Source organism: Salvia splendens, chromosome 21, assembly GCF_004379255.2.
Source record: "Salvia splendens isolate huo1 chromosome 21, SspV2, whole genome shotgun sequence".
Taxonomy (NCBI): Eukaryota; Viridiplantae; Streptophyta; class Magnoliopsida; order Lamiales; family Lamiaceae; genus Salvia; species Salvia splendens.
This window is the reverse complement of record NC_056052.1, coordinates 9422484-9432404: the sequence shown is the minus strand read 5'-3', so window position 1 is coordinate 9432404 and position 9921 is coordinate 9422484. Positions and strand designations below refer to the sequence as shown.

At 41.8% G+C, this 9921-nt stretch overlaps 3 protein-coding genes across 3 annotated transcripts; 2 read left to right on the top strand and 1 right to left on the bottom strand.

Moving 5' to 3' along the window:
• Positions 1 to 2350: 2350 nt before the first annotated feature.
• On the bottom strand, positions 2351 to 6476 carry LOC121784191 (pentatricopeptide repeat-containing protein At1g05600-like). Its single transcript, XM_042182359.1, has 3 exons — positions 6424 to 6476; positions 4990 to 5790; positions 2351 to 2407 (listed from the first exon to the last, which is right to left on the bottom strand). The coding sequence occupies exons 2-3, from the start codon at positions 5770 to 5772 to the stop codon at positions 2351 to 2353; spliced, it is 840 nt and encodes a 279-aa protein (XP_042038293.1). The 5' UTR covers positions 5773 to 5790; positions 6424 to 6476.
• Positions 6477 to 7862: 1386 nt separating this feature from the next.
• On the top strand, positions 7863 to 8420 carry LOC121784190 (proline-rich AKT1 substrate 1-like). The gene has a single exon (XM_042182357.1). It carries the CDS (start codon positions 7863 to 7865, stop codon positions 8418 to 8420), a length of 558 nt encoding a protein of 185 aa, XP_042038291.1.
• A 172-nt stretch (positions 8421 to 8592) lies between these two features.
• Positions 8593 to 9392, top strand: LOC121784189 (chromatin modification-related protein EAF7-like). Its single transcript, XM_042182356.1, has 2 exons — positions 8593 to 8893; positions 8956 to 9392. Exons 1-2 carry the CDS (start codon positions 8593 to 8595, stop codon positions 9390 to 9392), a joined length of 738 nt encoding a protein of 245 aa, XP_042038290.1.
• Positions 9393 to 9921: the final 529 nt, after the last annotated feature.

Below are 9921 nucleotides of genomic sequence, written 5' to 3'. Positions count from 1 at the left end.
ACATATATGTGAAGTGCATGAGTGTTTTGTTTGGAATGCAAATGTGTTATGAGTTTTGCAATATTAATGACTAGTTGTTCTAGTGGGAAAAATATTTATGCTGTGGAAAGTTGTTGGAACTTTTTGAGAAAAAATGTCTTTGAACTTTAAATGAAAATATGTTAGTTTTTTCTTTTGAGAAAATTAATTGATCAATGGAAAATGTTGTGTTTATGAATTGTTCAAAAAAAAAATTTAGTTTCGACAAATAAAAAAATTACTTCGTTTGGAAAATTGAGTTGTGGAAGTGTGATGTTATGTATGTTATGAGGTGCGAGGTATGATGTGTTATTCTATGGAATGTTTTATACGAATGATGAAAGTTGATGCGAAATTACGATTTAGTTTGAGTCAAAACTTTTACTTTAAAAGTGAGATGTGGAAAATTTTTAGGAAAGTGTGAAAGTGTAAAGAAATTTTGTTTCAAAAGTTTTGAATATAATGTGAAGTTCGAAAGTGTTTTGCTATGGGATGTGAAAATGTGGTGTGTTTATCTTGAGGTATGAATGACGTAAATTGAAGTAGATGATGATCTATGAGATGATGAATTGTGTTGTGAACTTAGAGTACCTAAAATATAAGCCTAGTTGACCGCGCGAATCATAGTTTTAAGTTGAAAACTTAACAATTGCTTTTCCGAGCAACGAGAATATGAGAGTTTAGGCAAGCGCTTAAGTCAAGGTGCGAGACAAGAAGATGCTAAGAGATATTTTCATGCAACGACGAGCGATCATACTCGCGATTTAAATTAGTATAGTGTAATCTTGCATAAGTGGCAACATGATGGAGATGATCTTCATACCCTGCTAAGGAGCACGAGGATGATAACAATGTCCTACGAGGATAGTCATTATGACATGCAAAGGATTTTATGAAGATATGGATTCCGACTATCATTATTAGAGGCAATGACATGAAGAATCTCAACGTGGAATCCACAGTTCTTAGAGCGACGTTACCAGTCCCGGCTTGCGAAAGATGAACGAGAGAGTGCGACTTTAATAGCTAGAACAAACTATTCTACTCAATAGTTCTTACTTGGATTCTAAGAAGTTGTCTTTCAGGACCTTTCAAATAATCGTGAGCCCTTGTCTATTTAACGTCTTGTTTCACTCACTCTTTGCAAGTAACGCATATTATTCCTTTTCATCCATTGAGTCATAACTCACTTTCAGCCCTTGGAAAGTGGAGTTGCCTTCATAGCTTTGGATACCTGGATTGATTGTAGTCTTCCTTGACCTATTATTTACGAACAATATTTTGAACTTGTGAGCCTTTGCTATTAAACTTCATCCCTAAGGCTGCTTGCAGTTATTTCCTTCAATATGTTCACATTTCACAGACATGCTTTCTATGGGATATTCTTCTTCGAACTATTATTTTCAGCTTTTTATTTTGTAATCATGTCTGTGTCAAAGTTCTTTCTTACAGAGTGAAATTCTTTTGGTTATGTTCCACTATATGTATCCTTTCTATAATAGGACCTTTCTTTCTACAAAACGAAGTTAAGGCCTACATTTTGTACCTTGCCTTAACAAACTTAATACACTTGATTTTTTTTTCAAAAGCCCCTTTGACTTTGGTTGTCTTTCACAAACTTATGAATCCGTGAATCTATCATTCCATATTAAGATTTTCGTTGAACCATGATATGTACTGCTTTGTGACAACTGCCTACATTTCTCAATCCTTGCGCAACTAATCCTTTTTATCCTCAACTCTTTAAGTAATTATCCATTAATGTGTGGACCTTCCAAATTTGGTCGAACAGCTGAATTATCTTTTGGTAGCCTACTATGAGAATTGACATTTATTTGATTTCATCCAATATTCATGACCTATCTTATGTTCTTTCAAGCTCCGTGGGGATGATCATAACCAATTGTTATATTTCAAAATCGGTTCATATCCAAGTTAAGACTGTTTGACTTAAGTTTGTATTAGGAGAGTTAAGAGTAGTAGCTCGACTTTTACACGTCATGCCTTGGAGAGCGTTGACATAATTTTGGGAATGGATTGGCTTGCCGAGAACCACGCGACGATTCACTGTAAAGGGATGCAGATTTCTTTTCAAGCCCCGGGAAGGAGCCGACTATCTTATATGGGATCTCCATGAACCGACGAACCTCCATAATCTCCGCATTGCAAGCAACCGCGATGATAAGGAAAGGGCGTCCGGCGTATCTTGGGTACTTGAACGGATAGGAAAAGAAGGATTTAAAAGTGGGAGACGTGGCAGTAGTACGAGATTTTCCCAATGTGTTTCTCGAAGCTTTGCCTGGACCGCCACCCGACAGACAAGTACAGTTCACTATTGATTTGGAACCAGGGTCTGCACCAGTATCAAAGGCGTCATACCGAGTGGCCCCTAAAGAGTTGGCAGAGTTGAAGATCTAGTTGCAAGAACTGCTAGATTTGGGATTTATTCGGCCTAGCGTGTCACCGTGGGGAGCGACTGTGTTGTTCGCAAAGAAAAAGGATGGAACGATGAGGATGTGCATCGACTATCGTGAGCTCAACAAGATGACCTTGAAGAATAAGTATCCACTGCCGAGGATTGATGATTTGTTTGACCAACTTCAAGGAGCGGGCGTATTTTCGAAATGGACTTGAGGTCGGGATATCATCAACTAAAGGTCCGACGAGAGGATGTGCCTAAGACTGGTTTTCGCACTCGTTATGGCCATTATGAATACGTCGTGATGCCATTTGGGCTGACCAACGCCCCAGCCGTCTTCATGGACTTGATGAACCGAGTTTTCGATGAGTATCTCGACAAGTTCGTGCTAGTCTTCATCGACGAAGTTTTAGTATATTCGAAGAACGAGGAGGAACATGGATAGCATCTACAAACAGTGTTGGAAACATCGCGAAAGGAGAAGATTTATGCCAAGTTTAGTAAGTGTGAGTTTTGGTTGACTCGAGTGAACTTTCATGTTGTGACGGGAAATGGGATTCAAGTAGACCCAGCAAAGGTCGAGGTTGTGCAGAATTGGAAATCGCCGAAAACGCCGAGTGAAATCCGCAGTTTCTTGGGATTGACGGGATACTATCGACGTTTCATTGAAGGATTCTCTAAAATCACGAGACCCATGACACAACTGCTAAAGAAGGGAATCAAAGTGGTTTGGAGGCCGGAGTGCGAGGCGAGTTTCCAACTATTGAAGGAGAAGTTGACGACAGCACCGGTTTTAGCCGTGCCGGCAACCGACAAAGACTTCGCTGTCTATACTGATGCATCAAAAGTAGGACTTGAATGCGTGTTGATGCAAGATGGGAAAGTGATAGCATACTCTTCCCGACAGTTGAGACCGAATGAATTGAATTTTCCGACTCATGATTTGGAGTTAACAGCAGTGGTGCTTGCACTGAAAATTTGGAGACACCATCTCTATGGAGTGAGACGTGAGATATATACGGATCACAAGAGTCTCAAATACTTCTTCAAGCAGAAGGAGCTAAACATGCAACATCGACGTTGGTTAGAGGTCGTGAAAGATTATGACTGTGGTATTCACTATCATCCGGGCAAGGCGAACGTAGTCGCCGATGCTTTGAGTAGGAAGAACCAACCTCAACTAGCTTATTTCCTAATGCAAGAGGAAGCGTTGATTCGCGAATTCGACATAATGAGATTGGAAATAGTAAAAGCGCTCGAGACAGTAGGAGGAAGTATAGCGACGCTTGTGATTGAGCCAGATTTGAGAACCAAGCTCATAGAAGCCCAACGACGTGATGAGAGGTTGGAAGAATTACGTGTAAAGATGAGAGCCGAGAAGCTCGATCATTACCGTGAGGAGGCAGATAATGCTTTGACATACGGTGTGGGCCGAGCGATGAGGCGCTAAAAGATGAGATTTTGAGTGAAGCGCACGACACGCCTTACACTGCTCACCCCGGAAGTACGAAGATGTATCGAGATTTGAAGCAACGTTTTTGGTGGAATGGAATGAAAGGAGACGTAGCGTCGTATGCGGGGCGATGTCTAGCATGTCAACAAGTGAAGGCCTTACACCAACGGCCATATGGGAAATTGCAACCGCTTGAAATTCCCGAATGGAAGTGGGAGCATCTAGCCATGGACTTCGCGACGGGTTTGCCAACGTCACAAAAGGGCAACGCTGCGATTTGGTGATCATCGATCGACTAATTAAAAGCCCGCACTTTTTACCAATTCGAATTACTTATTGCGCGGACAAGTCAGCAAAGCTCTACGTGAATGAGATTGCGCGTTTGCATGGGGTGCCAAAGACCATTGTGTCCAACCGCGATACGATGTTCACATCAAAGTTTTGGATGAGTTTGCAACGAGAATTGGGCACGCAATTGAACTTCAGCACTGCTTATCACCCACAATCAGACGGGCAGTCAGAGAGGACGATTCAAACGCTTGAGGATATGCTACGAGCCGTTGTCTTAGATCGAGGGGAAAGTTGGGAAACTGTTCTACCGTTGGTTGAATTCGCCTACAACAATAGCTACCAAGCGAGTTGCGAAATAAGTCGACAGCGTCCGTGAAAGTGTTGTGGAAACACCATGGTCCCGAGGAAGCCACGTGGGAGTTAGAAGATAGTATGACGGAAAAATACCAAGAGTTATTTTTGTGAAACGGTTAAAATTTCGGAACGAAATTCCTGTTAAGAGGGGAAGGATGTAACATCCCAAATTTTTGTATGACCTTTATTTAAATCGAGGGGAAAGTTGGGAAACTGTTCTACAGTTGGTTGAATTCGCCTGCAACAATAGCTACCAAGCGAATATCGATATGGCTCCGTATGAAGCCTTGTATGGTAGGAAGTGTCAATCCCCACTCTATTGGGATGAAGTTGGCGAGAGGAAGATGTTAGGACCCGACGCTATAAAGGAAATGACCAAAATTGTGCGTCAAATCCGCGCAAGGATCAAGGAAGCTCAAGATAGGCAGAAGTCATATGCTGACGTGCGTCGAACAGAAATCAAATTCGATGTTAGTGATGAAGTGTTCTTGAAAGTATCCCCGACGAAAGGACCAGCGTGTCCATTGTCACATAGAGACTCCAATAGCATTCTGTATACAGACACATCAGAACCACAACCCTTCTGAGAAACCCTCCAAAACATAGAATACAACAAATGAGTTGCCTCAACAAATCTTTTGTCTTCACACAAACCCTTCATCAAGATCCGATATGTATCCCTATCGGGATAGCACCACTGATGGCCCATTTCTTGGAAAACATGCAGTGCAAGATCTGAACGATGCATCTGACAAAGAGAAGTCATCAACAATTTCAAGGGACGGGCTCGAGACTTGATCTCCCAACCATGACAATTCTCCACAAAAAACTGATAACATGTTTCTAGCTTGGATTCCTTCACCATTATCTCCAACAGAGTATTAAAAGACTCTGTATATATCACACAGTTAAATTCAGAAAGACTATTGAACAGAGAAAAAGCTTCATCAAACAAACCAGCACTAGCATAAGTTCCGATTATGTCGGCAAAGAGCGAATCTTGGCATTCACAAGAGTCCTTTTTCATCTGATTAACGACTTCTTTCATCTCAGTCAATCTCCCCGAGCCTCCAAGCATTCTGATCATGGTAGCATATACGGGACCATTATGGCGGTAACTTGGATACCTAGTCTTAGCTTCATTGAAAATATCCAAAGCCTTTAATGGGTTTCTCTGGCTACGTATTAGCTGTGAGAGATAAGTTGGTGTCAAAAACCTTGGCCATCTCACACTCATGGTATTAAACACCTCAACCTGTTTTCACTTGCACAGAAAAATAGGAAAAAACAAACTCTATTAACAGTATATGTCAAGAAGATGCATAAAATAAGTACAGCACAGAATCTAGGTAAAATGATTGGCAAGTGCAACGAGATAGATTTTGACTGTGGTTCTCTAAAACTGCCTTGGCCAAATCTAAAGAGCGAAAAAAGAAGAAATTCTATTACTTCATCAACACAGACCTAAGTAGGCTTGATTAAAGTTATTTGTTCTGAGATGGAATCACTTGAATTTACAGAGTTGCAATTTAAAAACAAAATATGGAAATCAATATCCTAGCTATTGATATAAACGATAACAGTCACAAAGAACTGATAAATTTAAAACTTAGTGAACCGCCAATTCTTAGAAACCAAAATCTGGAAATCACTCTGATTCTAAGGTGCAGAAATTTTTGTAGTCACAGCTCAGAAATAAGACATTTCAAATTCCTAAAAATTTTGAATCGAATTCTTACTTTGCAACTACAGAAATATTAAAATTAAAAAAATGTATAGCCCCTTCGGGAAAATTTATGCAATATCATCAGAAGCAAAAATAAAGTGAGGCATTTGTTTAGATAATCCGCCAGCAGAAATTGAAATTAAAAATTCATTCAGCTTGTACCGGAATCAGAGTGTGAGAGAAGGTTGAGAGCAGCGTCGAGGCGGAGAAACCTGTGTTGGTCTGAGCTTCCCGCACGGTGCGACTCGATCGGCGGGTGAGGAAGAAAGGTAAATTTGTGTTTGGGCTTTAAAATAAAAATGAGGATTTAAGGTTTTGGGTTTATCTAAGTAGTAGTTATATACTTGGGCTACCATTTTAAAAGTGAATACTCATATTTATATTGAATCAAAAGTTTAGATGTTGATTAGACGAAAGTTTAGTTGAAGCCCATGTAATGAATATATCTTATTTTTAGTTTTCATTCTTTTTAATTTCTAATAAAACAATGAATGAATGATGTGATAAAATTAATTTTTGTAGTAGTACTTTTAAAAATCTAAACCGATACACTTAGCGATTTACAGTTAAATTAACCGAGAACCATTCAATGCGTCTGGAATGTGATACTATAAAAATTATGTCACCCAACCTTAACAAAAATCCTTATAATTAATATGAATTTATTGCATTATTAATAGGGATATTAAGTTTTACAGTCCCAAATAATACTATTGGGAGGACATTCCATGTATTAAGAGACCACTAATAGTAGAGACCACATGTAGTTTTATTTTAATTAATGCTTGTTATAACAAATAATATGTATAATTAGAATTGTTCTAATGAAAAATATACTACTAGACTAGAGGGAATGGATATTGGAAATGACAGTAGAATGGAGAAAGAGTAGATACTAGTTTCATGCTTTCACTTTACAATCTACCACTGTTGAAGAATTGATGCTTATGCCTTCTTTACTTTCTTCTTGTCTCAAGAGTATGATTTGAGTAGAACGATTCTTGAATTGCTTTGGCTGGATCAACAGTTTCACATGGATTCTTTATTGGAGTAAGTTAAAATTATAGTATCACATTTAAGAACTACATTTATGTACACCTTTTTTAACGAATTGTGGACTTTATTAGTATTTTATTCGGATATTTTAACTTGACCTTACAAAAGTTGCAATTTGATGGAAAAAGCAATGACTTGAGATCTAGTTTAACAAGGACCAGACAGAGCTGATATATTCATCATAATAAGGAGTCGAAATATATATAAAAAAAAGGACATACTTATGTATTATTAATAGATAAACGTAAACAAACATAGAAAGTAAAATGACTCAAAGCAGTAAAAATGTGGAGTGAAATAATTTAAAATGCATCTCTATTAGAAGTAGTCAACCTCTCTACTTCTTGGATGAAGAAGAAGCATCCTTCTTGGTAGCATCAGCAACCGCAGCAGAGTTGAGCTCGTCCCATTATACCCCCATAACTGAACCGTCTCTCTCATTTCTCACTTCACAAACCCTCGAATTTTCTCTCTGCGAACAAATTTTCCACCGTCACTCCACAAATCACCACCCACTTTCACTCAAGAAGCCACAGTTCTAAACCATGGGGAAGAAAGCCTGGGCAAAGAAGGTCAAAGCTACCCCGATCCTTAGGGAAGAAGTTCCAGTATCAACGGAAGAGCGACCGCCAAGCCCACCACCACAGCAGCAACCACCGGCGCCGGCTATTCCACCGCCGCCCATGATTTCTTTGGACGCCATGGTGGAGTTTCTTCAACAACAAGACCCTAATCGGGACTGGACAGCTGCGTTGGCCGGTTTTGGTCAAATGAGGGGCGCAGGAGCCGTAACCACAGAAGCTCCGCCTGAGCCGGTTAGTCATACCAGAGTACAATCGGAGGAAGAACCTCCCTTGGCGACAGTGCTACCGGAGACCTCAGAACCTGATTCGGTGGATCTCGACGCCATCGCTGCCCATTACGACTCCAGCCCTGAAGAACATGAAGTGAGGATAAGTCAGGAACAGAAAACCCAAGAAGAGGGCGGCGAAACAGAGACGACGCCGACAGCAGAGCCGATTCCTCAAGGAGTGGCGAGAGAGGACATAGATCTGAATGAGACGGCCAGGAAACAGGGCCTCATGACGGACGAAGAATTTTAGGCGATTCTGGATGGAGTAAACCAGAGGGAAGATGACGCTGCCGGGGATGGTTGAGGGGTCGGACCTCACATCTGGGACAGTAGGAGGAGGGGTATAAGAGAAGTCAGAAACCCCCCAGGAAGAAAAGGGGGCAGGTGAGGGGCATACTGCTCAGAAGGAGACAGTGGCAAGCATGGCAGCATCGGAACCAGTAGTACCACCCGTAATAAAACCAAAGGCGGTGAAGAGAAAGTTAGTGTTGAAAGGAGACCAGAAGGGGGTACGATCGAAACCTCAAAGAGTGTCGCAAAGATGCTTGGGCAAGTGGGAGGCTAGTAAGGCGAAGCCTAACACAGAGGCAGATCCGGTGGAGATCCTGAGCGAAGAGGAAAGGGCGACTCCCACAAAACCTGGGGAGAAGTCTTTACCCACTACTGACATAAAGGATACTGCAGTGGAGGCAGGAGAAGTCTCTCCGACACCAAGTGGCCAAGGTGAAGAGGCTGACGGGATGGCTGAGGGTCTGAACAATTCCGTCATCGACGTCCTCTCTCAGTAGGCCATGAGGAGCAAGAAACCAACGATATCCGTACTAGCGGAGAGACCAATCCTACTGCCCAGGATAAATCTTCACAACAAGCTGAAAAGGAACCCGAAGCAGAGGAAGAAGAGGATGATGGACAGGAAGCCAGGTATCAAGCCGAGAGAAAGCGAAAAGGGAAGGCCCTTTTGCAAAGGAAACCCAGCGGAATGAAACGACGCGCGGTGAACATAGGAGTGGTACTTACTGAACCCGCTCAAGGAACCCCACCAAGCCACCGGGAGCAGAGTGATAGCGAGTATGCTGTCAGCGAAGAATCAGAATCGGACAGCGATACATCCATGGAGGATGAGGAGTACAATGAGCAACAACTCCCAGACGATCATCGGGAGCTTTTGCATCCTCCTGCGGGAGAGACTCCGATACAAGCGATGGACGGTAAAGCTCACTGACGATCTGGTGGAGGACATGAAGTTGATTGATTCTAGTAAGCTCCAGAAGGTTTTCAATAGCAGAGATGAAGGGAGCAAGCAGGTGAAAAACAGGAAGGTATTACATCTTCCTTCTTTAGATGAATTAGGAGCCCGCGATCGGTTTCTTTCCTATGTACATGCATTAGGATTTGAGTGGTTGTTGGAGAACGGAAACCCGAACGTCAGTGTTCGGCTCGCGAAGGAGTTCTTTAAGACTTTCAGGTTCAGGGTCACAACGGACCTAGATGAGGTCTCTATCAGTTTCTGGTTATTTGGAGGGGAAATTAGTATGAGTCTAATCGAGTGGACAGTGAGGTTGGGATTGTGCAGCCTAGAGGATGCGATCGGGTCAGAATGGCGTAGCGGGGGATTCCCCGTAGGCATTTGGAATTCGAACCCCAGGAAGCGTGGGCGGAGTTAACTCACCTTGCCTCAGGGGAATTTGCATCCACCCTCTCTCGGTCCATCCACTTTAATGACCAAATTCTACGCCTGGTTCAGCTTTTCT

Coding starts and splice junctions, on each gene's coding strand:
- LOC121784191 (XM_042182359.1), bottom strand. CDS start 5,772: ATGAGTGTGAGATGGCCAAGGTTTTTGACACCAACTTATCTCTCACAG. Junction 2,408..4,989: donor TAACATCGAATTTGATTTCT/GTTCGACGCACG, acceptor CCAACTCTTTAG/GGGCCACTCGGTATGACGCC.
- LOC121784189 (XM_042182356.1), top strand. CDS start 8,593: ATGGCAGCATCGGAACCAGTAGTACCACCCGTAATAAAACCAAAGGCG. Junction 8,894..8,955: donor TCCGACACCAAGTGGCCAAG/GTGAAGAGGCTG, acceptor GTCCTCTCTCAG/TAGGCCATGAGGAGCAAGAA.
- LOC121784190 (XM_042182357.1), top strand. CDS start 7,863: ATGGGGAAGAAAGCCTGGGCAAAGAAGGTCAAAGCTACCCCGATCCTT.